Source organism: Kryptolebias marmoratus, linkage group LG9, assembly GCF_001649575.2.
Source record: "Kryptolebias marmoratus isolate JLee-2015 linkage group LG9, ASM164957v2, whole genome shotgun sequence".
In the NCBI taxonomy this organism is placed as follows: Eukaryota; Metazoa; Chordata; class Actinopteri; order Cyprinodontiformes; family Rivulidae; genus Kryptolebias; species Kryptolebias marmoratus.
This window is the reverse complement of record NC_051438.1, coordinates 6,030,968-6,058,877: the sequence shown is the minus strand read 5'-3', so window position 1 is coordinate 6,058,877 and position 27,910 is coordinate 6,030,968. Positions and strand designations below refer to the sequence as shown.

The window sequence follows — 27,910 nt, the reverse complement described above, 5'->3', positions numbered from 1 at the left end:
ATTACAATATTTTTGACCTGGAATTAAAATGCTCCTCTTTGATAGTCAGGTGGATGCAATGATTGAATTTATTAAGGGATGTTTTTTTATTATTATTATTATTATTTTTATTAACCATTTTGAATTTGAAAGAGGGACTCAAAAGATTTCCAAAATATACCACAAAGTACAGTTTTAGGGGTTAAGTTTGAGTTTTGAATGTTTTTTTGTTTTTTATTCCTTTTAGTCTCCATGCATTTTAATTAAGCTATCCTAATGAAAATAGAAAATCTAAACAGTTTACTTGGTATAAAAAGCAGATTTGGACAGAAAGCGAAGCCCAGCGTAGCTAAAGGTGCAGTGATGCTCAAACTGTGAACAGGCTGCAGAACCGAGAGGTTAATGGTGGAAACGAGGAGGAATACAAAGAAAAACTGAATCCAAATCCCTTCACCAAACAAAAAATACATAGACAAGCCATTTCCTTTGTCTCACAGCTTTTACATTTGAGTAGATTTTTTTTTTTTTTTTTTTTTTAAATTGTTTCACAACAAGCTGCTCATTACTGAACCACAGGTGAGACTGCTGTGGCTGCTAGAACTCAAACTGGACTAAGTCAGATGTTGTAATAATAATAAAAAAAAAATATATAGAAGTTTATTTTGTTGCCTTTTAAAAATTTTCTAAATCAAGTTCATCTGTTTAAGAGCTAATAAACACTTGAAAGACCTACACAGTAAAGCCATGAGAACAACTCTCTCCTCGTCGCAGCAGGTGGAGACAGTCACTGTGGAGGGGTTGGTGAGTGTGAGTGTGTGTGTGTGTGTTTAAGCCTTCTTCATGCCTCTTCCCATCAGGCAGGCAAAGATGGTCATCACCATTTTGGGGTTGACTTCTACCAAGTCTTCGGGCAGCGCGTAGACTTTAGCGCCAATCTTCCTTGCCATGGAGACAGCATACCTGGGACAGGGAAAGACAGGACATCACTATAATAATAAATTTATTCAAACATGATACAAGTATAAAAAGAAGAGTGCACAGTAACAAGAAGTGCAAATAAAAATAAAAAAAAAAAGTAAAAATAAGAAAAGAAAGAATACAGTGTTTTTGTCTCAGTTAACATATCATAGTCGAAATGGGGTAGGAAGAAGTGAGAACTATGACGACGCATCACTCCCTAAATATGGACTGGAGACCACTTGAGTATAGACATCACAAAGAAACGAAAGGTTCAAGTTATTAGGGAGGTCAATGGGTGAGCATTGAAGAACCCCTCATTGGTAAGAGGTCATGCAAAATCTGCAAAACTGAAATTTCAACTTAAACAATGGGATTCTGACGAACAGTAAAAAAACCATCCCTCTTTGAACCTGCTAAACTCAGACATGCATATTCTTCACAGCAGAAACATTCAAACCGTACAGAAAGATGGACTTTATACGACTGAACGGGCATTTTTACACAGTTCAAGTTTTAGAATTGTGAAGATTTTTACCACATTAAGTTCAATTTACTGATGTCACACTAACTTTTGAGCTGTCTAAAACAATTTTTTTTTTTTTACCCTTTATACAGCTTATACAGCGAAACGACGACAGTTTTGCCTTCTTTCCCCCAGTGTCTCTTGCTGCTTTAGGACAGTTTTGTCACAAAACTCCCCAGAGTGCAGTGTGGAGGCACATCCAAACCCTCATTGACTTCAATTGTTAACTGAGCTCAGAATTTCATCTTCAAATTAGGATTTGGATTTACAAATCTTCAATATAAAACACTGTAGAAAAAGAGATTTACATATATGATGACCAGATGCTTCTGCCACTTTTTTTTTTTTTAGGAAAAGCTTTTTTTACGGTGACTGTTTGTTTAAGGCTTAATTTCTACTCTGTTTCTGTCTGCCTGTCTTACTAAGTGTGCTATTGGTTACCACAGTGAGCCTACTGAGCCACAGGTAGCAGCTTTAACACTTATTATTGTTTGGCTCTATGGAAGAAAGCTGATGTGTGTTGAAATTTCAGGCAGCAGCCACAGGGAAATTTTTCCAATTTTCTATTCGGGAGCCGACACCGTGAGTGATTACTTGGCGTTGTCCAGCTTGTCTTCGTCCGAAACGTCGTCTCTTTTCACCAGGTCAAAGTTCACACTCTTTGGCTGGATGGCGTCAATCAGGTCCAGAACTGGAAGGCTGGTGCTGATTGTTTTGTCCTAAACAAAAAGGACACACACACACACACACAGGTCTTTGACTAAGTTTGTCCCTGTAATCGTACTGCTGGTCTGCACCAGGCTCCCTCAGAGGAGCTGTTTAATGAGCCACTTGCCTTAAAGCTTTTGATGGAGGAACTTTTGCCAGCTTCACTTAGAGTCTTGTTGACCCACGAAATGATCAAATCGTCTCCAGCAACTTCTCCGTGTCCGAGGTCTTCAAGCACATTTAACGTGTACCTGCAGGATGTTGAATATTTCAAAGAAAACAATTACTAATATGTTAATGTGTCAGGAGAAATGGACTGCAGTAGAATTAATCCAGGATAAGAGAAGAAAGCCGAGCTTGACAAAGCCTGTTCGTCAGAGCGTCTTAGCTTAGATCAGTTTCACAAACACAAGCTCCGTTCTCAGTGCATTTACTTTGTTGTTTAACTGGGTTTTAACTGTTAAGTTACATTGAAAAATTAAAAAATAAATACATTTTCTTATCTTAATGCTGGTTTCTATAAAGTTACCGTTGTGTTGGACAAAAACTGTCCTCTTATTTGAACTTGACTTGTTGAAACCTTTCTGCTCTGATTCACAGGAGAAAATGAGTAACAGACAAATCTTAGTTCAAAGGCTGTAGATGATCACAGTAACACTTTTAAAGGTGAATTAATTTTCCTCAGTAACATGTAAACTTCCAGCTCAGTTTTCAGGTACACAGTACAGCTGTCTTTTCAAAGTAAATTTGCAATAATTATTAAATGTAGAAACAATTTTTTTACCCACTGTGACAAAGACTTAATATTTTTTCCATTCAAATCTCCATCAAATTCTGTAAATCTTTCTTATGGCTCAGCAAAGAAGGGATTTAGACATTTAGCATCTTCTACAGCTGCATATTTTATCAGAAAATCTTAGTCCAATGTGGAATATCTGTGAAACGCTCCAAGCTTGGTTCGGTTCAGTCCTGGATCTTTGGACCTGGCAGTCTGCAAAGAAACTGGTACCGCTCGAGCAGGAAGATCCCAAATGTCTGACCTGTCCTAAAACCCTTTGATGTCAGAAACTCTCCGTCTGTGTTTGTTCAACCAAAAATGGGCACACCATTGTAACTATAGAAACTTTCATCTATTTTCATGTTATTTATTGAATTCATTCTGCTGAAAAATGGGTTTAAAAGCATCTGAAAGCAGTGATACGGGTTCATTTTTTATTTTTTGTATCCTTAAAATTAGTATAAGTATGAGCTGGGCCATGAGAACAAACTCCAGGATTACCTAATCCTGGCTTTTCGCACAATAGAAATCTCCATGGTGACTTATGTCTTTACTGCGTTTGAGAATCTGACTCGAGTTCAGGTTAAGCCAGGATAACCAGAAAGATCCCGACTTGACCCTTTATGTGGGTTTTGTGAAACAGCCCCCTGAAGTTTACCAACAAAGAGTAAATCACCTCCTCATCAGCTGCCACATCAGTGCCAGAGTAAGCGTCTCGTTTCCGTCGTACAGGTCCTGACCTGCAATTCCCACCAGAGAGAATCCTACTTTTTTCTTTCCCAGCTCCACAGCGTAGTTACAGTTTTCAATCTGGAACACACAAAAACAAACACGCACATGCAGATGTATTGTTATTTGGAATGGATCCGTGGATCATGACACAGTTCAGCTGAGTCGCATCGTTGTACTATTTATTTAAAAACAGGTCTTGTTTTGTTTTATAAACCACTTTCATAAAAAACTGACTCACAATGAAATATGTAAAAAAAAAATAACACATAAGTTAACCTTTCCTTTCTGGAATATTAGTTGGTTCACGTGGTCAGGGCAAAGCACGTTTTCAGTGTTTGTTTCCGTTTACACAGAAGCTGCTGCGCTTCTCTTCCTGAGCAGCAGGTGTCGCTAAATAGCAAGAGTGGCATCAGAAGAAGCGTTTTCTACTAAACAGAGGGAGGATGGGGGATCAGTTCTTCATTAGAGCTTTGTTTCTGACTCAGCCAGGTTCGAATCCTCGAACTGAATCACGAGTCCGAGAGTAGCTGGCATGCAGTCTACTCCAGAGAGTCCAGGGGTTTTCGGTTCAAACGTTTCTGGGGCTGGGAGGACAAAATCAAAGCAGTTTGATGATCCGGTGAGGCAACCTTTAAGTTTCACTCCAAGCTTGAGCCCAGTAGCTCCATCATCCTCTGATGTGTTTTCATCTGACGGAGAAGCAGCCTCCACCCAATTAGCTGATCTAATCAGATCCATGGGGTCAGAAATAGGAGAGTCCATCAAGATGACCTTAATGCAGAACGCTGCTTCAGCCCCGCCACCTGTTTCAGCCCCAGACCAAGGCAAGAACACTTCCCAGTCATTTCAAGGTTGCACTACTGTTATTGATGCATCAAAACTTAATGTTGTGTTACAGTCTGATGTTGGTGTTCCACCCTACTTCAGGGGTGACAAATCTGACAAATGTTCTGTTTTGGAGTGGGAGGACCTAATGCAGACCTACCTTAGACAGAAATCTTACACTGACACTGAATAGGTTGAAGTGGTGATGAACAGATTGATGGTGAGGGAAGGGATGTCACTAGAGTCTGGATGCGTAGTAACACAGATGCTACAAATGTGTCTATTTCTGTCATCTTTATCATCCTCAGGCAACATTTTGATGACACTATTCATTCAGATTTGCCTTCAGCTGACTTCTACACTAGCACACCATACACAAACGAGGGCCCTCTCAATTATTTGATACGGCTTAACAAAGCTGCAGAGGCCACTGAACAGTGCTCGGCTAGTAAGGGGGAACTAATGACTGACCTGAGTTCACATCTGGTCCTCATGTTTATTTGTCATTGTCCTGACAGAGAGTTGGTCTTCAAAACCAAACCTTCCCGTGAGTGGACAGCCAATGAAGTACAGGACCATCTGGATGAGTATTTAAGGGACCGTATGGCTGTTCGGAGCCGTGGAAAGCAGAAAGTGTCAGTTACCGAGCTTTCAAACGAGGGGGTGGCTGTCAACGAACAAACTGTTGTCCAGTTTTAGATTTGTTTAAGAGCCAGAGTGTTCAAAATCGGTTGTAGAGAACACCACAATGCACAGGGTCTGAAGTCTACTGGAGACAGCTCTGATCAGAAACACACAGGCTATACGCAACAAGTCCAGTAAGCAGATCCCTAGACGCTCACGAGAATGTCAAGTTCATGGTAATTTGCACCATGACACGAGGTCACACTGTAGGATGCACATCAGTGCTCCATGTGATCGAACTCAGAATCCTCAAACGCACCTGATTGGCCAGGAACAGACTGATTCGCCTCAGGAAAACTAGATGGCCCTCATTTAGCGGGGGATGGTGTGGGCCTCTGTAGTGTTTCCCCCAACTGTGTACATGTTGGCCTGTGACAGTGTCTTCAGATAAAACTGTCATTTTCCAAAATGTGGCAAAAGTGCCCATCAGTGACGGACTGTTTCTCACTACAGTGCTAGTTGGGGACAGGACTGAACTGCGGGGGATGTTAGATATCGGGTCTATGGCTACATCTGTACGTGCAGACGTGATCCCTTGGTTACGTGAGGCAGGAGTGGTGATGGGTGATGTAATCCCTCCCGCTGACATTGTCCTTGTTGGGTGTGGTGGCAAACAGACTGTTCCAGTGGGCATCTGTGAACTGAAACTTAAGCTGTTCGATTCTGACTATATAGTCCCAGTTTTGATGGTTGAAGGTCAGGTAGATGAGCTCATTGTTGGCACAAATGTGATGAAGCCGCTCATCAAACGGTTTAAATCTGATGAGGCCTGCTGGCGGATACTGAGCAAACCTGACTACCTGTCTGGATGAAAATAGCCAGTTTGTCAGAGTTTTGGCCAATCTTGAGAGGTGGAAGGGGGAGGAAATCCCAGAAAAGGGTTGGGACTGTTAAACTGAAGCAGTCCCTGACTCTTGAACCTATGAGTGAGCATGTGGATCACTTTAGTGACTGACTCAGATTAACTTGAGTCCATAAAGTGAACTGAATTTACCAGCTCTCCTCTTCATACACAAACATAACTGCACTTATTTATTTGGCTGGTTATGGTGGATGTCCTGGTTGTTCATTTACTCATTAAACAGACTGGATTTTAGTAGAAAGAATTAAGAGATCAGTGCATGTGGATTTAATCCCAAAACTACATCGGTTTACGGCTGCTCAACCAAATCAATGGCGTGTGCACCTGCACATCAGAACAGTCTGAATTGGTTATTCTTCCCATCCCTGCTGTGCATTTATCACAACTCTTTGATATCCTATGAATTTATTCAAGTAATAGTAGCTTCTCTTATTACCTGTGGACAGAACATGCGCAAACACATACCTGAGAAATATAGCAATTTAAGTATTTTCTTCAAAGAAGCCATTTTCTTCTTCATTTCTTTTCATTTTTCATAAATCTCTTTAAGAGTTTAAAAAGTTGCCTGTGCACTGACCTTCTTTAAATGGCCTCCTCCCACTCCCTTGAACGGAGGATGGTTGACTCTGCCGGTCCAGTCCACGGGCACCTTGATCTTTTCATAAAGCTGCAGAATGACCATGGCGTCCTGCACGGACGCGTAGATGTGGTGCACGTGCGGACTGACTCCCAGAGAGTTCATCCAGTTCCTGAATGTTCTCTCCTCTCTTGTTTCGTCTACGAGACAAAAGCAGACGGCGATGAAGCATTTGGACAAGTGACAACATCGTCGGGAGTTTTTTTTTTTTTTTTTTTTTTTCTTCACCCGCCAGATTGAAGTCTTGATTCTCTGGTTTGGTGAGAGCTGGGTGTTTGCTGAAGAGCGTTGCCACGAAGGCCAGGTTCAGCTTGGCGTTTCCAGTCACGATATCGGTAGCGGTCACGAACTGTCGGCAGCCCAGCCGGTCGGCCTGTTTCAGCAAACAGTCGGCTCTCTTTTTAAGGTCCTGCTCCTAGTGAGACAAACACATTTCCACATTCAACGACTCTATGCTTCTCTGAAACAACCAAAACAGATAATTAATCCAGATTAAAAGGCCTTTAGATGGATATAATAAATATTTTAAAGAGAATTTAACATTCTTTAAAACCTTTGACCTCTTACTTTGGTTCCATGCAGCGCTAAATCTGGGCTTTTTCACCTCCTGCACTCCTACTCCTTTTGTATATAGTGTCGTTTATCTATTATGTTACAAATATGGAGAAGTTCCCCGCCCTGTTAGCTTTTCAGATTTTGTGATCAAGCTCTTGAGTTCAGTCTGCAGCCCTGGGTCCTTACACACCCAACCCTGACAGAATGACTCGTTGGTAACTTGTCAGCTGCTTCCGTCTCACCCGGCTCGCCATAAATGCTCCACTTCAGGGGCTGCTTTCTCCACTTCTCATAATACCAATCCAAAATATCAGAAGGCTACTTACACAAGGGGGCCAAATTTAAAAACATGGTCCTAACCAAGGACCAATCTTAATCAATTTTTCTTTGAAAAAAATACTTCAATTAATCCTTGTTTTACATGTAATAGGTCAAACATATTTTCCCAGTTACATATTACATAGAGTTTAGAACAAACAGACTTTAATAAACAAAGAAAAATAGGTTGAACTTAAAAAGACACTATTAGCATTTATTTCTTATGCCTTCTTATGAATTTTTCTCCATTAAAACAGCTAAAAAGCCATCATCAAAACTCTGAACATACAGCTACTGTCAAGGTTTGTGGAGATGAAGGCAATCCCAGAGAGCAGACTCATTTTAAACAACTAATTTATCAAACAGAACAAAAACAAAAAGCTGACGTGGCAGCAAAGACGAAATAAACAACACAGACGAGAACATATAGCACGGAGCGACTTACACGGGAACAGGCACGGAGACAGAAAACCAGGAGCACTGACACATACAGTGAACCAGCAGAGAAAGTGACCGGGTTTTAAACACTGAGGATGACGAGGTGAGTGGGAACAGGTGAGTGGGGATAATCCCAGGCAGGTGGAGATGGGCGTGGCAAGGAAACCGAGAGAATGACTGAGGAGGAGTGAATGAAACACAAACACATGAGACACAGACAGAAATCCCAACAGAAACGAAACAAAAACCAGATCACTAAATGAAACAAGACAAAAACAAAGACAAAACCCCAAAACCCCACAGCTACGAACATTTAACTTTGAAACAAGAAGAAAGTACAAAGAAAGACGACATACATTAAAGCAGACTCTCTGTTACTCTGATGCACATTAACTCGAGTCAGATACCTGACATCTTTTCTTGGCTGCAAGTTTATCAACAACAGTTTGATGACATATTTGATCTTCTCTGTTGGCCTTTCCACATCAAAATCAAAAATTACTGAGAAATTAAAGCTTAATTTTCTTGGCTTCAAAGTCAAAGTCACGAGAAGACTTCCTTAAATATGCTCAGATTTTGAAGCAAAATGAGAAGTGATAGATGCTCGTTCTGTCCCAGACTGGAGGGTCCGATCTAACAAAATTTAAATGTTTTCTAGGAGGCCAGATAAAATGGTACTAAGGGCCCGATCTGGCCTGCAGGCCTTGATTTTGCCACATGTGGCTTACGCCCTCAGTGGAAATGTTTTTTTCTTTAAGACCCGGACTTTTACACATCCCAGAACACAGCCATTGAGACTCCTGAAGCGTCAACCGGTGGTTCTTCCTGCCACCTGCCGCTGTCCTGAGCCTCGTTGCCAGAGCCTCAGAAGGACGCCTCTCACTTCCCTGTGTCCGAGAGGGTCCAGGAGGACACCGCTCAGTTCACTGTCCACCTTCTCTGTCCCTAGCCCTCAAGACTCTCCCTGGAGGAGGCTTCTCCACATCCAGGTTCCAAGGCTCTCAAGGCTCCGGTCCTTGAGAGCTCCCTGTCTGACACCTCTCCGTCTAACCTGGCTCGTCAGGTCTTTGCCACCGCTGAAGTCCCCGTCCCCAAGTCTGGGAGGGTTGAGGACGATGCCCCTGATCCTGAGTCCGGGATCCAAACCCTGACAACAATTTCACCTTAAAGGGACAGTTTCAGATCGTTTGAAGTGATATTGTGCGAAGGTTATGAACAAATAACATCTTACCTGTTAGAGACAGCTCTTTGAACAACCTAAGTTTAATTATCAGTATAATTTTGATGGCATAATATTGTAATGCAAACTTTACGGTGGTGTAAAGGTTGAGAAAGCAGTGTTTGCTTGAAGCACAGTGAAATGGATGAGATCTGAGTTGTTTTCAGACGGCAGCAGTCCACTGTGATCTGTGCATCACTGGACTGGCCAGTCATTTGTCAGTTCAGAGTAAAACTGTTTCTTTAAAGTGAAGCTATTCAAAGACCTATCTACAACGGGTTGTTTATAACGTTTCCACTTCAAAAGATCCAAATGGCTCCTCCAACTCACGAACAGTGATTATATGACCTTACGTCGTGCTTGAAACTGGAAAAAATAAGATGTTCTCTTCAGCACTCTACGGGGAAATTAATTTTTATTAAAATGTGCCCTCCCCTCTTGTCAGGGATAAGAATGCAGTGTGCAGAACGGGATTTTTTTGTTGTATCCTTTTTTTGTGTTTTTTTTTTGCTTAAGTATGTCGTTTAAACAGACCATATGTCGGACTCCTTTGTACCCACGGGTTCTTATTTGTATGTATAAAGGGGAAAAAAATAATAAAAGACAGTAATTAAAAAAACTATCCAAATGATTATTTTAGGAGAACTGCAGCTGAGTCTAAAACATGTTACCACCCTATCTGTCACATCGTCAAACCAATGCAAGCTGAAAATAAGACCAAACACCTCAGCTGTATACACTGAAAGTTAGCTAACTGGATTTTAAAACACGTTTTATGAACACCTCTCTGCACATCGGCCTTTCAATGTTTTGAACCAACTGTAAATATTTGTAAGTCGTTGTAAAAGTTGGCCTAAAGTACTCTTTCACAAGCACACTTGTTTAATTATCGTTTCTGTTTTTTTCTTCTTTCCCACAATTAAAAAGTCTCCTTGAAAGGTGGAATAGGACACACAAAGAACTTAACCCTGTGTCTTTGATATTCTGCTCTTTGAATTTTATATTAATTTATAACCAGATTTGTTTTCTTCAGACATGTTGTTTTTCCAGCAGTCATTTGAAGGGAGGATTTTAGTCCAGAGTTAAAATAGTTTGTGCGTTTAGACAAAGCTAACAACAGAGCCTTCCACTTCTGCTCCAGTTAGGATGATGTGAGCTAAAAGTAGGCCTTCAGGAAGCAGGAAGAAGATAAGCAGCTTCAGCCGAGTTTAGACTCGAACCACGACCTAAACAAAGCTTCCATTCGGTGACATAATCTGCTGTCTGCATGTACTGACTATAAACGGCGCCAGGCAGAGGAAAACACAAACCAGACGAGATGGGGAACTCACATATAACCCCGTCATGTCGATCTCAATCCGAGGAACGTCCTCTTTGGTGCCATCTGGAGCGATTTGCTCCAGCAGGTGGAAGTAGGCCTTGGAGTCCTGCACAGAAACCCAAACACGCAGATCAGTTGCTCGCCGATAAAACATACCCCACCCACTGCACGCCAGACTTCTGCTCCCATGGTTCTGTTTAATGATGGCACAACTGCTCCTGCGAAATACGAACGCCTCTTAAACGTATTAATCCTGAGAGAACAACAGTCAATCTGCAGAGCTAAGATGTGTTTGGATTGGACTTCTTAGGGGAAACCTTTACAAAGGAACTCATCCTTTCAGTCCCGAGAACACGTCAGCTAAGATGGACATCAAGTTCAAACACACAAGGTGAAACCATCCGAGTGTGACTGTTTAGCTGATATTCTTTTGTTTTTGTCACGAATATTTGATTCACTACTTTTGCTTTGAGGTAAAACAAAAACGTGCAGAAATGTACATGAAAACCAGGAGTAGTGCACTGTGGCATTTGGTAGCAGTACATCGTACGGCTTAGACAAATTTAGCAAATATGCAAAAAGAAACTGCCCACGCACAACAATGGGATTCTGGTGAAATGAGTGAGCAAGCCCAGCCGTCTTTGCAGCCTTATAGCTCAGACAGACTTCACTGTGAAAATGTTCAAAGCTGAGCTGACTGAACTGGCTTATTGCTGTCTGTAATGGTCTTTTTGGAAGCGTTTACAGCAGAATGTTCAGCTTACGGTGTGACAATGTCACGCGCTAACCTTCGAACATCTGCATAAATAAAGATAGTTGAAGGGACTCCATTAACTTCCATTGTCCAAAATTGAATCTAAAATGTCAATTTTTGAGGGCGGTGCCTCTATATTGTATTCCAAGAGCTAGAATCTCTAGGGACATGGGGGCTGTACCCTCAATCCCAAACCCCCACCTAAACCCCCACCCAACAAGCTGACAGGCTGTCACTATCAATCAAAGGACAACATGACACTTTTTTAACCCTCAAATAACTACTTAAATCTAAAAATGTTTTGAAAATTATAATTTCAACATGCTTCAGCAAGGTAACAACTATGTCATTTAACAAAAATCAACACCTACAAAAATGATCTAAAGTGTATTTTTGTTTTTTAGTCCTATTTGTTTACATGGAGGGGCGGGGCCTACAACTTGTACCACTACCAGCCACTAGAGGGTGCTTGTTCATGGCTTCAAGTTCTGGCTTCCGGTTCAGTCTCCGACTACCTCCGCCAAGGAGGTTATGTTTCGGTGGTGTTGGTTTGCTTGTTTGTCTATCTGTCCGTTAGTGAGATTACCTAAAACCTAACAAACAGATTTTGATGACATTTTCAGGAAATGCTGGGGTTGTCACGACAAACAAGTGATTACATTTTGGTGGTGACGTGGATCACAGTCCGGATCGTGCAAGAGTTCAATGGCATCAGGGCTTTTTTGTCTACATTTTCCAAAATCTTTGTGAACAATTTCTTTTACCTCCACTTACTTGTCACTTCTTTAAGTTTGTACATCAAAACGTGAATATTTTTGCTTTCTTTCACCCAGTGTGTCTCTCACTGCCAGGGCCGTAGCCAGACTTTAAAAAATACCAAGGTCAACCACTCATTATCCCCCTGCACATCAGTTACAATGAAGACCAAAACTTAATTAAAATAGAAGCATTTATTTAAAACAAGTGACTTGAATGTGTATATGACATGTATTTGTGTGTGTTTGTAAATCCATGGGGATCAGCATCATCTTAAGCAACAGAGGACTCAGGGCACAACCGTGATGACTCACTGAAATGACATGAATTAGTTTATATGAATGCTGATTGTTCACGCTGCACAAACACATTCAGAACACAAGATTTTAGCGTACATTTGACCTTTTTATCAAATACCAGTGAGGTGTTGTAGGTTTGGAGCTGGACCAGTTCTAGTGTGGTCCGGATGCAAAAAAAGTGCTTAAATCCCCCTTTATTGAGGTTTCACAGATCACATACTTGGTTTTAAATGTTCTGCAATCAGTGCAGAATAATCTGATCCAGGTTTGAAGTGTCTAGGTTTTGTAGTTTTTTTAACTAAAGTAGATTAAAGATGCTGAAGGTAGTGAAAAATTAGGTGGAATTATGTGGAAATTTCCAAATCGGAAACTAACTTCAGCTTCGTGGAATTGAAGGAGAATATTTTCAGCAAGTTACCTCGGTTGTGTTTCACCCTAAGTGGTGCTCTTCTTCTTCTGGTCTTTATTTTAGCAGTAAGGTACACAAAGCTGCACTCTTCTTCGTAGACATTGAGTTTGGCTGCAGCTGCACACAGTTGCAGCGCCTCCTACAGGAAACTGGTGGAGCTACGCAGAGAACCACGCCGTTCAAAAGCGCTGTTTTGATTAACTTTTTTATAATATACACAGCAGAAAAATATTGAGGTCCGGACCTCGGTGTCCTCAATGGTAGCTACGGCCCTGGTCACTGCTTCAGGATCAATGGTTTTCTCTCAAATACCCCCAGAGTGCAGAGTGCACACACACCCAAACTCTCACTGGCTTCAGTTGAGCTCAGCTCTTCAATCTGGAAGTGAAGGTGTCATGATCCTAGGTTTTTGTGTATTATATTTTTAGGTTTTGTGATCATATTTTACCAATTTTCCTTATTTCTTTTTTCCGTGTTCTTGTGTTTTGTTTGTCTTGTTTCTCAGTGTCGCTGTGAGTTGTCAGCCATTTCTCTCCTCACTCATTCTTTTTAACCAGTTAACTATTCACACTTCAGAAACTGCATGAGTCGATCTGTTCATGAAGCTTAAAGCTTGGAACTCCACACTCTCCAGATCCGAACTGACAAAGCTTCTCGGACGGGAAGCAAAACATAAAAAACTACAGATTTTTTAATTTTTTTTTTTTTTATTTGCCATGTTCTGGATGACTGAGAACCTTCACCAGCTTAAGTTCATTAATGAAACAATAGTTTCCCTGTTCGTGTTCGCACGGAAACTATTGAGCCTTCTCACAACTTGAGCCTTCTCACCTTAATGTCGCCAGAAAAGTTGGAGATGGTCATGCCAGTTTTCTTCAGATGGAAATTGACCCACCGGAGCAGCAGCTCTTCAGGACTGAGCTTCTTTAAATCTTCCAGACTCTCACCCTCCTCAAGCAGCGCTGCAAGACCTGAACACAGGGAGGGAGGCGTGATTCTGAAGGACGCTTCAAACTCGAACAGAAGCCAGGATAGACGAACAGTGCTCGAGCGTGCACAGTTCAGATTATTCTCTTTCATCGTACGAGTCAATAATACTCAGTGTTGCACTCGGTACCTTCATTGTGGCTCAGCTGTATGTCAGCAAACAGTCCGATCTTGATGATCTGCCAGAGGAGGCCCAGCACCAGGTGAGGTTTCCCCTCCTTCAGGTCCTGGGCCCCGATGTTAACCACCTGGCACCCGATGGCTGAAGCTGAATTCAGAGCCAAGTTTAGGTTCTCCTGTTGATGCAAAGCAAGGATGAAACCCACAAGCTCAATGCCCTCACGCATAATATAGTAACAGATTCGCTCTTCAGGTCTGACATTGTATCCCGCTGTCTGAATCCGACCTGTGTGGTGAAAGCAGTGAGTTTCTTCTTATTGATGGTCCTCTCGTCGATGGTGTCAGGAACAGACAGGTTGATCAGTTTACTGCAACAACAAGTGTGAGGATTAAAGACACATCCTACTGTCTGACTAAACCGTGAAGCCTGAGGATAGTGGGCTTTGAAGAAAAATAAAACCCCCCGCTGGAGGTTTACCACAACAAAACGCCGTCTGCCAAGGCTTTGAACAGAGCTCCGGTGCTGGGGTCGATGGGCAGGATGCGTTCACAGTCTGGATCTTTCTCCAAAGCCGAGTTGATGTAGTTGGCGAAGGCAAAGCGCTCCTGCTCTGAAATACAGACATTTGATGATGTGTAACAACAAAATTGATAACGCCTCATTTAAGCCAGTACCTCACTTGGCTGCGACTGGTAGAGATTTGTTGGTGATTCAAAGGTGTGAGAAAATTTGTCCATTTTGCACCTCTTTTGGCGGCCGCCCCCCAACTTTATGATTTTTTTACTGGAGTACACTTCTGAAACAAGGATCATTCGGATTCGGACCAGTTTTTAAATAATAATTATTTATTATTTAAAAACATGTTAGACCTAAACATTCTGGGCTGTAGCTCTGGATGTTTTCTGAATAACCAAGGGATTAAAGCAAAAAAATATATATATATATATTTTGACTGCAAGTGTTTTTCTACACTTAACCAGGACCATCATTACCTCCTCCAAACATGCACACACACGTTTGAGTCTTTTTTCTATGTATCGGTCACTTCCCAAAGGTTTTCATGTAAAGAGTACACTGTGTACACGCCCTTAGTCAAACTAAGATATAGTGTTCTTTGATAAAGCGCTCAATCAATATTTCCAATAAAGAACTCAACTAAATCAAACAAAAGTATTCCTGAACATTAGTTGTTGTGTCTGTCAACAGAAATTATGAGCTACTGAAATGATCAAACAAGGTCTTAAATATAGAAACATTATTGTTGCCATTTACAAAAAGATAAAGTATTTTAGTTTGAAAATAATAAGAATAATTATAATAACAGTAATGTGACAGCCTGACTGGAGATTGAACGCAGAGTTTCCACATGTGAGGCAGATGTACTGACCCACAGAGAAACATTAAACAGCTCACTGGAAGCTACTTATCTATGTAAGCTATCCTGGTTTTCTTTTGAATATCATAGTTCCAACTTTCATCCTTTATTTGGGCTTGGGATGGGCAAAGGTGACCCAGATTAGAAACTGAAAGTTGTTTTAGTGCAGGAGGACTGAGGCTCCTGTGAGCTCTGTGGGACGGAGGAGGGTCCACTGCAGAACCTGCTGCTGGTTGGAAACAACCAGACGTGTTTCACGTCAGTCTTCAAAAGTCTCCAAAACAGGGTGGGTCTGAAAGCCTGCTAAATATAGTGACACACTGTTTACAATTAGACTTGCTCTGCTCTAATTATATTAAACTTCAGCTCTGGTTCACTTTATTTGTTGAAAGGAGCATCAGTTTAATCCCCGTATCATAGTGAGAGCGAACGGTTTTAACAGGACCACAACCATGAACACGTGTGTAGGTTGTGTGTTCTCTGTGTCATTCCACCTGCGCTGAGAGTCTGATTGCAGGAGTTGGAAAAAAAAAAAAATGGCGCGTGTGCACCACTGAACATCTCAGGGCATCACAGACGTGGTATTGCTCAATCGGCCGAGATAAAACACCACTACTTTTATCATTTTTACACCTATGTGTTGTGGTGGAGAGGCGAACCCCAACTGTTGTAGAGCAGAGGTCCCCAACCCTGGTCCTCGTGGCCCACTGTCCTGCATGTTTTACATGTTTCCCTGCTCAAACACACCTCATTCAAATAATATAATTACCCGCTCAGAATGCTACCAAGTTCAGCAGAAGCCTGTCGATGACTCAGTCGTTTCAGTCGGGTGTGTTGAAGCAGGGGAACAGCTAAAACATGCAGGAGAGTGGGCCACGAGGTGTAGAGCACCGGTGTGACCCACGCCAGGGACAGCGGCAGGTGGGCAGTTTGACTGCGACGGTTCAGAGCTCCTGCGAAGCTGAAGGGAAGCTCTGCACCACCTTTAATTTAGACGATAAAAAGGTCGTGTTTTCATGAGCACTTTGATGCACAATTTATTTTATAACGGCTCTGCCACTACTTTGAGTGGAAATTTGCTTTGCGAGTTTTTGTGAGCATGCTCAGCATTCAATCGACACATCAGTGAGCTTCTGTGACTCGTGAGGAAATTAAGAGCGCCCACGACACTTTGGAGACTCCTTCGTGAACGCCATTCACAATTTGTCGGCAGCAGTCGCAGCCCAAGGAGATAGTGGTTTGAGCTTCACTAACCAGAGATTGAGTGCTGGGTTCCCTCGCTGGAGATCTCGCTGGTGCCTCCGATGGCCACAATGCCTTCTTTCTTATTGAGAGCTTTCCTGAAACCCTGAGCCATCTGGTCATCCTTCATCTCCTGAAAGATCTGAAGAATAACGAAAGAAACATTCAATTAGTGTAAAATTCAGGACTCAGTCACCTACACATTTATCAAACTGCTCATAGTGTCTCCATTCCCATCAGTTAAGGGCCGTCCACATCGAGAAAAATAACAATACTGAGGTGAGCATCCTGTGAATGATGTCAGGCACATTAAAAAGACACTGCACATGTTGAAAGACGGCTCTGCTTTCACTAACAATACAAACCCAAGAGGAGAACTTTCCTGTCTTCTGGTCTTTTTGTTAAAGGAATAACAGATTTTTTTTGAGGTGGGTGTCAGGGGAAAGAGTTTGAACAGGAAGTATCTTACTTGTAGTAGACAACTCTTCAAACTGACTGAGTTTGGAGGAATGAAAATCAGTTCTGAGTGGACAGAGAAGCTAACAGCTAGGTGGAATTCACCCATCTTAACCCTCTCAAGGCAGGCGTTGCAACAACATATCTGATTTTTCCTGTTACTAAAACTTAATTTGAGCCTGAGAGGGTTAAAACAACTCCAATTTCCAATCTCGATTCATGCAAACACTATTATTTATTTATGACAATCCCAGGTTTCCCCATGACACCATCCCCCAGGACTGTGTTAAAAAATAAACATTTTATTTCAATAAGACCTTCCTGGTAAAAAAGAAAAATGTAAGAACTGTTATAAGAAAAAATACATATATATAAAAAACCTTTACACCACAGTCAATTTTACATTAAAAGGTTCTTTATGTTAAAATCCTGGGTTTTTGTGGTTACTGTTGGTTTGTTTTGATTTTTTTTTTTGTTATTACGTTGTATTTTGTAAGTTTATTTTATTTTGTCCTGTTGCTCCTTGTGTTTTCTCTTGTTGTTGTTTACTGGTTTCTCCTCTGTGTCGTATACCATGGTATACCCTCAGTCAGTCCTGCTCCTCATTTCTCACCTGTCCCTCATTTACCAGTCAGCCCAGCTCTGCTCCAAATCTACACCTGTTCATCACTTCATCATGTTGTTTGTTTACCTGCCTGTTCCCTGTGTGCTCCCTGTTGTTTTGTTGCCGTTTTTACCCCAAATAAATTCTGTATTTGTGTGTGCTCGGTCCTCGTGTTTCAGGCTGCATCCTTGGGTCCGATTTTACCAATCCCTGACTATTTAAAATAGAACTCTGTGGTTATTTGTTGCATAAATATCAGCAGCAGCTAGCTGTAGCAGCTCTGGAACATTGCTTTTCTGCCAAAATAACTGTGTAATAAGAAACTGAGGGTAATATAAAGATTTATAAAATAGTGTTTGCATGAACCACATGCTACCGACACCCATGTTTGTAAATTAATAAAGCTAAGATGCCTTGTTTCTTTAGACTTCAGTCATCCAGTCCAATAAACAACAGTAAACAAGAGTCAACAGCAGAATCAGCTGTTTGGCAGAGAAGATTTGAAGAAGAGTTTTTCATGGGTTCCAATGACAAACTCAGCTCTGCTGTCCAACCCACAAATGCATTTTCCTAACAAATGTAGCACTGGCATCCAAACGTATGGGATTTATTACCAAGAATCCAAAGAAATAATCAACCAAACACACTTTAGCTCATTTGTCACTCATAGTTCGACAAACCACTCTGAAGTTGAACAAGATTGGACTGTTTGCCATCCCTGATGTGATGATAGTTGGGGTGTAAAAAAAACTGTAAGAATGTCTTCTTATATTTACAACCTCAAGTCTGACAAAGTTGGAGTGTTGTGTAAAATGTTAATATAAACAGAATGAAATGATTTGCAAATCTAAAACCCATATTTTATGAACCAAGCATGTGTGTTGTCTAACACCTGTATACACTTTTCTGTATTGCCTTTTGGAATACAGATGGATGGTTGGATGGATGGATGGATGGATGGATGGATGGATGGATGGATGGATGGATGGATATTGCCTTTCCAGATGTGTAAGCTGCCCAGGCCCGAGGCACTAATGCACCCCCATACCATCAGAGAGGACAGGCTTTTGAACTGTGGTCCCTCTTCTTTTTAGTATGGAGGATGTGACATTTGTGGTTTCCAAAAAGAATTTCAAATTTTGATTTGTCTGACCACAGGACAGTTGTCCACTTCCTCTCAGCCCATTTTAAATGAACTTTGTTCCAGAGGAGACAGAGGTGTTTCTCAATAGTTTTCACATTAGGCTTCTTCTGTCCAATTACAATCCTTTTGAAATTCCCCAATCTTTGTAAGGTACCAAAGCCACACCTCTTCACATTTTGTATCATTGAAAAGCCCTAAATGTCCTCTGTAGATCACAAGGAGGAGTTCATTCAGTAGTATGGGGATGGCATGTCGAGCTGTGTTTACATGCAGTGATGTCCCGAGGAGACTCAGACCTGTTTTTAATCCTGTGCTGCCCGGAGGCCCAACGATCACAGACTTTTGACTTTGTCCTTCGCACCCAGAGATTTCTCCAGATTCTTAAAATCTTTTAATGATATCATGAACTGTAGATGATGGGATATTCAAAGTATTCCTAATTTTCCATTGAGGAACATTATTCTGAAACTGTTCCACTATTTTTAGATGCAGTTTTTCACACACTGGTGAACCTTTGCCCATCTTTACATCTAAGCGGTTAAGCCTCTCTAAAATGCTCTTTTTATACCCAATTCTCTTACTGACATGTTGCTAATAAACCTGACTAGTTCTATAATGCTCTTCCCACTGGTTCTTATCTGCACCACTTGGTTTTACAGTCTTTTGTTGTCCCTGTCCCCACTTTTTTGAGATGTATTTGAGACATAAATTCAAAATCGCCTTTTTATTTCACCTAAAAATGGTCACTTTGTAGTTTAAACATTTCATATGTTTAATATGTTGTCAATAAAATACAGGTTTGTAATATTTGCATATCAATGCATTTCATTTATATTTACATTTTACACAATATTCCAACTTTTAGGGTTGTAGAATAAACACAGATGACAGTTAGTTAGTTAGTTAGTTAGTTAGTTAGTTAGTTAGTTAGTTAGTTAGTTAGTTAGTTAGTTAGCGTTACCTACAGCCGTGAACTCCTCAAAGTTGATGTGGCTGTCTTTGTCTCGATCCAGTTTCTGGAGGAGCTCCCGGATCTTGAACCCAGGCATCGGACAGCCCACCTCCCGGAAGAGACTGCCCAGTTCAGAGGCACAGATGAAACCATTACCGTCCACATCTGGACAGGACAGGGGGGAGGCAGGGGAGGGAATAAAGAGAAGTTTGACGCTTTAATGTCTTTTATTTTCTTCTTGACATGATCTGAGAAGTTTCTCATGCTATGAAACATTTGGAGAAAAAAGGTGTGTTTATTAGAAGAGCAGTGCTGATTAATGTTCTCAGCATGGAAGAAAAATCTACAGTTTTATACTTGACCCGTGGTTTACATACTTCCTAGTTTTTGACCCAGAAAATAAAAGCTGCAGAGACTCATGGTACCAACTACTGCTGGTTGAAGTATTCAAACATTGCTAGTAAGCCATTTATGATCACTGTTTCTATCTCTTTATAACAGTTAAGGCTAAATATGATACTGACAATCACTTTTAAGTTATTTTGACTCCTTTAGATTTTTTCAAGACCCCTCTATTGGTGTTTCATGATCCACATTAATGTCCCAACCTCAACAGGGAAACCCTGTATTAGATGATAAATAAATAAACTTGGTCTACATTCACTGGCACTCACCCAGATGTAGAGGTGGAAATTAAAAGAAACTGGACATGTTGAAAGATCATGTGACTGTATTACAATAATAACAATATTAGATCAAATAACTAGTAGAGTAGTCAGCAGGGTGTGTCAGATACAAGCAGTGATTCAGTGCAGAACAGAGTCAACCACTGTATCCTTTCCTGCAGCAAGTCGGCCCACCGTTGTTGTAACTGGACCACGACATCCGACAGATCAACACCTGATCCAAGCTGATCCCACACTTTTGATTGGAGAAACATTCGACCTGGCTGACCACCTCACTAAGAGGCAGGCAGTTTATAGACGCTCGAGCCACGTGTGGACGGTTGCTGTCTTGTTGAGGCTGTAACAGGGTTCTGTCTCAGGAGAGGTAAGATGTGGACAGACGTTAGGGGCCCTTAAATCACTACCAAAGGTGACCTGAAGTCAACCCCCCCCCCCAGCAGCCAGGTGTAAATCCATCGTGCCTATCCACAACATTGGTAAGATTGGTAGTCTCTCTTCTGTGTTGTCATATGATGGTTAATCGTGGTAATGAAAACACAACTTTCATTGCTGAACATTATACAACCCCACTCACTGTCACTCCATGTCTCCTGACTATGGCACCTCTCCAAACACAGCTCTTTCTGCTCTGCTGTTAATGGCATCATGCACATGGGATGGGGAGTCCGTAGTACAGCCGATGCCAGCGAGACAGGATGCAGGATGACACAGGGTGTACTAAAGAGTCCAATACCTGAGTCTGGGTGGCAGATGCAGATGTAGATGTCATCGGGTGCTATACGGCTTGGCAGACAATACTATGACACTTCCTCAGTGTGGTCTATTTTGGACAACCAAACCCTTCACATTGTGGAACTTACTGGTCCCAGCATCGGGGCACTGTGACATCTGTAGACCCCCGCTTGCTGGACAGTTGCACAACCTAACCACCAGGTCTCATGCAAACTGTTCTGAAAATTGTGTTAATGAATGCTTGTTGCCCACCAACACTGACTTGTGACGTAGTGAAACTGTATGTGCAAACAGCTGGATGTAACAGTCGCAGCAGATGGGAGTTTCCAGCTCTTAAAAGAGGAGATAAGCTACTGACTGTATCCAACAATTTTATAATTGGGCTCACAGGGAAGAAGCAAAGTTCGGGAAACAATCATTAACCTTGTTAGTTGTGCTTAAAAATGAGCTGTGAGGGACTGCCCCTCCAGACAACGCTGTTGTACTGACTTGTCTCCTTGCTGCAAGTAAATAAACATAACATTGACTCTGTAATCATCATTATGTCTTTACTTTTATTTGTTTTTTTAATCTCTTTAACACAAACCCACAATGTGACCCCAATCAAACCCCATCAAGTGCTGGTAACGCTGTCTAATGTGTCTACGAGGCATCCTCTGTATCTGCTGACTTGTAATCACTGTTTGATTGAATGTCAGACACTCAGGAAACTGCCTCATGATGCCACCTCTTCTGCCCCCTGGTGTCTGTTCAAGACACGCCAGCTTCTTGCGCAAATCTTAACTTACAGCATCATGTGAACGGGTAGAAACTCATTTATTGTTTGAAAACGAAGACCTTGAGCTCGCTGCTGTCCAGACAGACCTCTGATACATAAAACTTTTAAAATTCTGAATTAGTTTTGCCATTAGTGACTAAATCATGGGCAGGGCTTTGGTTTATCTTAGGTGTCTATAATAATGTAACAAGAGCTTATCAGATTGCACACTCAGTCATGCACACACACACCAGCATGCTGAGGGGTGTGTGTTTGCCACCATTTCAAACATGACTCTACACACACACACACACACACACACACACAGAAATGTGTAAACTCACCAACTTTCTGGAAGCTCTCCCTGATCTCCTCCATCTCCTCGGCGCTGACCTTCTGAGACATGCTGACACCTGGGAGAGACAAATGCTGCTCTTAAAGATAACAGAATCTCTTACAAGTAAACGCTGAGACACTGTTGTGAAGTTAGCAGCAGCGTTTTTTTTAATTTAATCTTCTGTTAGCGGATCTCTGCTCAGCAGAGCAGATTTATCTCCATCATAATAAAGTTACACAGCTACGTCACGCCTTTCAGTCACAGCCTTTTTAAAAACACTGGATTCACTTGGCAGCATATTCAAGCGAGCGTTTCTAAAAAGAGAAATGACATGGTCGTAAAGAGATCCCATTTGGCTCTTGTTCCAAAAGCTGCCATTTTTCTGCAGAATAAATCTGTTGATTTGACTCCACAGATTTGGAGGGTGGAGCGGCTCACAGCTCTGTTGGCATCGTTTATCAGATAGTGCGTCCATTATTATTAACTCAGCCAGGAGGAAGGAAAATAGATAGAGCCATTTAACACACTGCTGCTCCGCCAGCCTGGGGATCTGAACCACTTCTTAAATATTGATGCAGTTTGATTCTGTAATGGAGGCTACAGAGGGTTCCTATCATAGCTTATGTATTTAGTCCTTTTTCTCTGAAACAAAAACAGGTAGACGACAAACATATGCTCGCCTTAGAGTTTGAGACCTATGCAGCAGCTGGCAGCTTATTACACAGAACATTAGATAATGTCGTAGAAGGTGTAGGCGTAGATGTTAGATGCACAGTTCCAGACACAGAAGAAAGTGAGATTGGCCGGTGCTTTATTTGAGTCATTAAAGCTTTGATTCAGAGAGGTTTCAGCTGCAAAAAGCAGATTACAGCCACAGACCATGAAGACAAGCCTCAGGACGGAAAGCTGTTCAGACACGTCAAGAGTTATTTAACCTGAGATATCACTGCTAACGTTTAACTCAGAAAGAAACAAAAAATACAGTCTGAATGTTACATTTTCAACTGGTTAATGACCAAATAGTGGCGCATAAAATGGAAACAGTTACTGATTTTTTTTTTCTGCTGCATACGTAGGTCTCAGTGTGCTGCTCAGACTGGTGGGTACATGTTGGTACATTCGTTCATACATTGCACAGGAAGTCAAAACTCTTTGGGCCTCACTTTGATTTTAATTATCATCAGCCGACTTGGAGTTCACTTAACTCTGACCCCTTCCACAGTAAAGGACAAACCCTTCTGCGCTCATCCCGACCCACACAAACGATTAGAAAGTGGCTGAATCACAGGGTTCTGGAAAACTTCCTGGAGTGGGAAAGAAATCACGACACTGTTACGCTCTTAATACTCGTCAAATAGGTTTTTCCCCAAATAGTTTCTGTGTCCCCAGGATGCTCTCGTGCACCCTGGTCCACCCTGGTCCACTTCTCTCCGACTGTTTGGATGCAGTTAGATGCTAAAAGATCATATCACGCTACTATGAAGCTACCACCACAAGTATCACATCTGCGGCTACGTTATTTCCGTGACCTTCTTCTTCTAACGATAGTCGTAGTCTAGGAACAAGGCCAGCGTGGCCAGTCCTGCTTTGAATTCTTCACAATTCTTCACAGTTATCAGAATATAACGTGAATTTGGCATGTCACTAAAGCTGTCAACTATCTGTTGCTGCGGTGTTTCCCCAACATGAGAATCGTTGTACAGCTTTTGGCAAGTGAAGGTATTTTTCTATTATTTTTGCGCGTGTTAGTGTGAGCTCTCACTTTTAAATACACTCACACTTGTCTTTATATTTACATTTGCGTGGACACACAAACTACCACTGTTCTCAAAAAAGCCACACGGAGGTGGGCGGAGTCCAGCAAGGTGGCTCCACCCCCCTACAGCATTACGTTTTAGTGTGTGCTGGTGTGAGCTTTCAGATTAAATGAGCTCGAACAGTGGTAACGTTTTCCTGGGTTGGAGTTTAATTGTGTTTATGTTTTCGTTTACATAAAAAGCTAAAGCTGGGTGGCACGCCATGTGGCAGAGGTGGGTGGAGTCAGGTTAGGTGGCTCCACCCCCTAAAAATTGTATTTCATTGTGTTTAAATTTACATTCACATGGACGCTGAAAGCTACCGACAATCTCAAAAAGAGGCACACCCTGTGGAATCCGTGGATGAAGTTGAGCCCTCATTTTCTCTTCCTTATACTCATTCTCACGCTTCTCTGCATGAGCGTAAATGTTTTTCAATTTACAGAAACTTTAGGCCCTGTTTACTCTGCGCCGTTTTCGAATAAACCCGTACGTCCGTGCCCACGGTGATGCCCCTGACGCCGAATCTTTTTGAGTCCAGGTCTCAGAGCAGAAGGTTTTGGAATCGCCCGGCGTCGGTGTCTACGGACGGCTGCAGTCAGCAGCTTTTCTGTGGACAGCAGAGAGCTCTTTGTGCTGCTCACTCTTTCTTTTTTAATTTATCAGAGCTTCTGAGGCAGAACATTTATGTGCTGCACCGACTCTTGGGTCAGCGATGACGCATTTCCCACTTTCTACAAACATTGTTGGTCCAAACCACTGTGGGGCTTTAGGCACCAAGACTTCATAAAAAAAAGAGCTTTTAAACTTTGTCCTTGCTGTGTGTTAATAAGACTTCAAGAGGTTATATCCACTTGTGAAGAGAAATCTTTCAAAAAAAATCTGCCATTAAGAATGAAATGTCACCCAACGTAGGCAGCTGGAAACATTTCTTTCGAGTTGCCGAAATTGAAAGTCCCAATTCAAATAACGCCACGCTGACACATCTAATTTTAGGCTCGGTCTTGTGTGACCCCTCTTTGCATGGCCCATAATTCAAACAAAGCAACAAACAAAACAAATGAGTTCAACGAAAGGGCCGGCATGCAAACCCGGTGGCTGCGTAGTCAAACACGCCACAAAAAAAAGGAAAAAAAAAGCTTTAGATGCAAGCAGGCAATAACAGGGCTCCAAATATCTCTTAAACCACCTGTGACAAAGGCAGTCCCTGACTATTAAGAAAATAAAACAAGGGCTCGTGTAGCCGACTGCCTAACAACAGTTACCTGTTCCCCAGGTGTTTTGAATAATAAATAGAGAACATTTCTGTCTACACCAAACCCAGGCTTGTAAATACTCTACACGGACTTACATCAGGACAACAGCGTAGTTCTGATAAGTGTAAAACATTACTGATGGGGGAAAAAATGATGGGAATTATAAGAAGCTTTGGGTGTATTTATGATAACAGAAACAGAACTGTAGCTGCTCTGCCTCGACCTCCTCTAAACACATCATTCATCAGTATCATGTGCAGAACCACACCAGACGGGACGATCTGACAGGCCTCTACTTCCAGACGAGTCCATCTTGGTTTAGTCTGGATTCGAGGAGTGCCCTGATCATCTCCGGAGGCTGTGTCCAGAATGATGATGAGATTTATGACATGTTCCATCCTGGGACGTGGCCGCCCTCTGCCAATAACGCTCAGGGGCGAGAAAAACACCACCTTCCCTCTGCCAATCAATCAGTTTATTTCTTTATAAAGCACGTTACAAACCAAAAGGAACCAAAGAACTGTACAGGTGTGATTAAAAATAAAATAGAAGCAAACCAAATAGTAAAAGCATTCTATAATTAAATACACTACTGACAAGATAAACAGGATAAAATAAAAGCAGAGAGGAAAACAGGGGCTGGTCATGTCTTTAGAATTAAAAGCCAGTTTAAAACGTGTCAAAAATGTCAAAACAGACATAAAATAATACAATTGGGATTGATTTTTTTTAACTGTACCCTGAATAAATACATGAATCTCCAGTATAAACTTGTGGCACAAATGTTAAAATATCAAATATTCCATATTTGTTTTCAAAGTTTAGCTTCATTCAGATAAACATGTGCTCCCAACATAAAATAAAATTAAAAAGGTATGTAATCTGCAAATACTGCCCATTAACTTCCAGCTCCTCACACAGACTGTAGTCTGGTGCCGCCCGTGGGACGCTGGGAAATGTAGTCTGAACTCAGTGGAAGATGTGTCGCAGTGATGTGAAGCTAAAACATGTCTGCACCTCCTGAGTCCTGGGGAAAACGCCCTTAAAAAGCCCCCCTTCTGCTTACCTGAAGTTCGCTGGTGCTCTATGGTGAACCCACCCGGAGTGGAGGGTATCCCTGTCTGCCTCTCTCTCTCCCCCTCTGTCCCGTTTTCTTTCAGCTGACACCGCCCGGTGAGAGAGAGCTGCTCCGCCCCTCCGCGCCGCCCCTTCTTCTTCACCGAGCGCCCCTCCTCCTCCAGAGTCTGAGCGACGGTTAGCTTAGCTTGCAGCTAACTGGGCTAAAACACAAGCAGTTCTCAAAGAAGTAGAAATAAAAGGAAGGGATATTCCACAACATTGTTGTTTGTTTGTTTTCAAATAGTAGTTTGTATTTATTTTCAGAAGATTTTACATTAATAAAAAATCAAAGAAAAAACTGGAAATGATTGTATAAATCCGCTCAGTCATAGCTACATTTATTTCATCCATCAAATTGTCAGAAGTGTGATTCATCCCTCTAGAGAACACGTCTCCACTGTTCTAGAGTCCAATGGCGGTGTGTTTTACACCACTGCATCCGACTCTTTGCCTTTGGTGATATAAGGCTTGGATGCAGCTGCTCAGCCATGGAAACCCATTCCATGAAGCTCTCTCTGCTCTGTTCCTGAGCTGATCTGAAGGCTGCATGATGTTTGGAGGTCTGCAGCTGTTGACTCTGCAGATCGTTGGCATCCTCTGAGCCCGCTCTGTGGCCTACCAGTTCATGGCTGAGTTGCTGTCGTTCCCAATCCCCTCCACTTAGTTATAAAACCACTAACAGCTGACTGTGGAATATTTAGTAGGGAGGAAATTTCAGGACTGGACTCACTGCACAGGTAGCATCCTATCATGGTACCACGCTGGAATTCACTGAGCTCCTGAGAGCGACCCATTCTTTCACATGTTTGTAGAAGCTGCCTTCATGCCGAGGGGTTTGATTTTATACACCTGTGGTCGTGGAAGGGATTGAGACACCTGAATTTAATGATTTGGATGGGTGAGTGAGTGAATACTTTTAGCAGTGTAGTGTACGTCCTGCTGCTATATTCAATCGAAAAATAACCTCTGAGTTAAAACCCATGAAACTGTGTGTTAAACCCCATATAAACAAATTCACGACAGTGTAAACATTTATGAAAAAAAAGCCTTTGCATGGATTTTTATGAACTTTTTAGGATTGGTGTCATCTTAAGATAACAGTATTTTTGTTCAAACTGCTGATCTGCAGCAGGTAAGATATTACTTGCTCCCAACCTTTCCATGGAACCCCACTTGAAAATTGCTGCATTTTTCACTTAGGAGGCTGAGAGGACCTACATTATAATTTACGAAATGACAAATATTTAAACTTTTAATGCTTTTGGATTTGTACTGCACTTTTTCTTTTTTTTTTTTTTGCTCACTCAGGCCAAGATGGAGAAAAATACATTTTGACACATCTATAAACTCTTTGAACAATGCACCTAATTGCTCAATAACATTTTGTTTTTGAGCGCCTGCCTCACCCACCTCCACTCAGGAACAGCAGGAAACACATCAGGACATGAGCCGTGTGACACAGTGGGGTCATACTAACACACTGACCGGTTCTACCTGCGAAATGATACCGTGCTAAAAGAACACTGACACAAACGGGCTTTACAGTGAAACATAAAGTTAAACGTATCCTTTACAGATCGTACAGTATT

General features: G+C 41.8%; 1 protein-coding gene across 2 annotated transcripts; it reads right to left on the bottom strand.

Moving 5' to 3' along the window:
• On the bottom strand, positions 1–26,359 carry LOC108240037 (plastin-2). Of its 2 annotated transcripts, XM_017423133.3 has the most exons (15): positions 26,269–26,359; positions 22,158–22,226; positions 19,652–19,803; positions 16,495–16,624; positions 14,343–14,475; positions 14,151–14,232; positions 13,875–14,040; positions 13,589–13,728; positions 10,550–10,645; positions 6,917–7,103; positions 6,629–6,828; positions 3,625–3,758; positions 2,298–2,421; positions 2,057–2,181; positions 1–939 (listed from the first exon to the last, which is right to left on the bottom strand). In XM_017423133.3, exons 2-15 carry the CDS (start codon positions 22,216–22,218, stop codon positions 807–809), a joined length of 1,863 nt encoding a protein of 620 aa, XP_017278622.1. In that variant the 5' UTR covers positions 22,219–22,226; positions 26,269–26,359; the 3' UTR covers positions 1–806. The 2 variants fall into 2 exon arrangements, with proteins under 2 accessions (XP_017278622.1, XP_017278623.1); XM_017423134.3 differs by lacking the exons at positions 22,158–22,226; positions 26,269–26,359 and having other exon boundaries at positions 19,648–19,788.
• Between the last annotated feature and the right edge of the window lie 1,551 nt (positions 26,360–27,910).

Excerpts from the sequence above, each read along its gene's own strand:
- LOC108240037 (XM_017423133.3), bottom strand. The coding sequence starts at position 22,218 with ATGTCTCAGAAGGTCAGCGCCGAGGAGATGGAGGAGATCAGGGAGAGC. Across the intron at positions 19,804-22,157 it reads GGAGAGCTTCCAGAAAGTTG|ATGTGGACGGTAATGGTTTC; the intron begins GTGAGTTTACAC and ends TGTCCTGTCCAG. Across the intron at positions 16,625-19,651 it reads ACTTTGAGGAGTTCACGGCT|ATCTTTCAGGAGATGAAGGA; the intron begins GTAGGTAACGCT and ends GTTATTCTTCAG.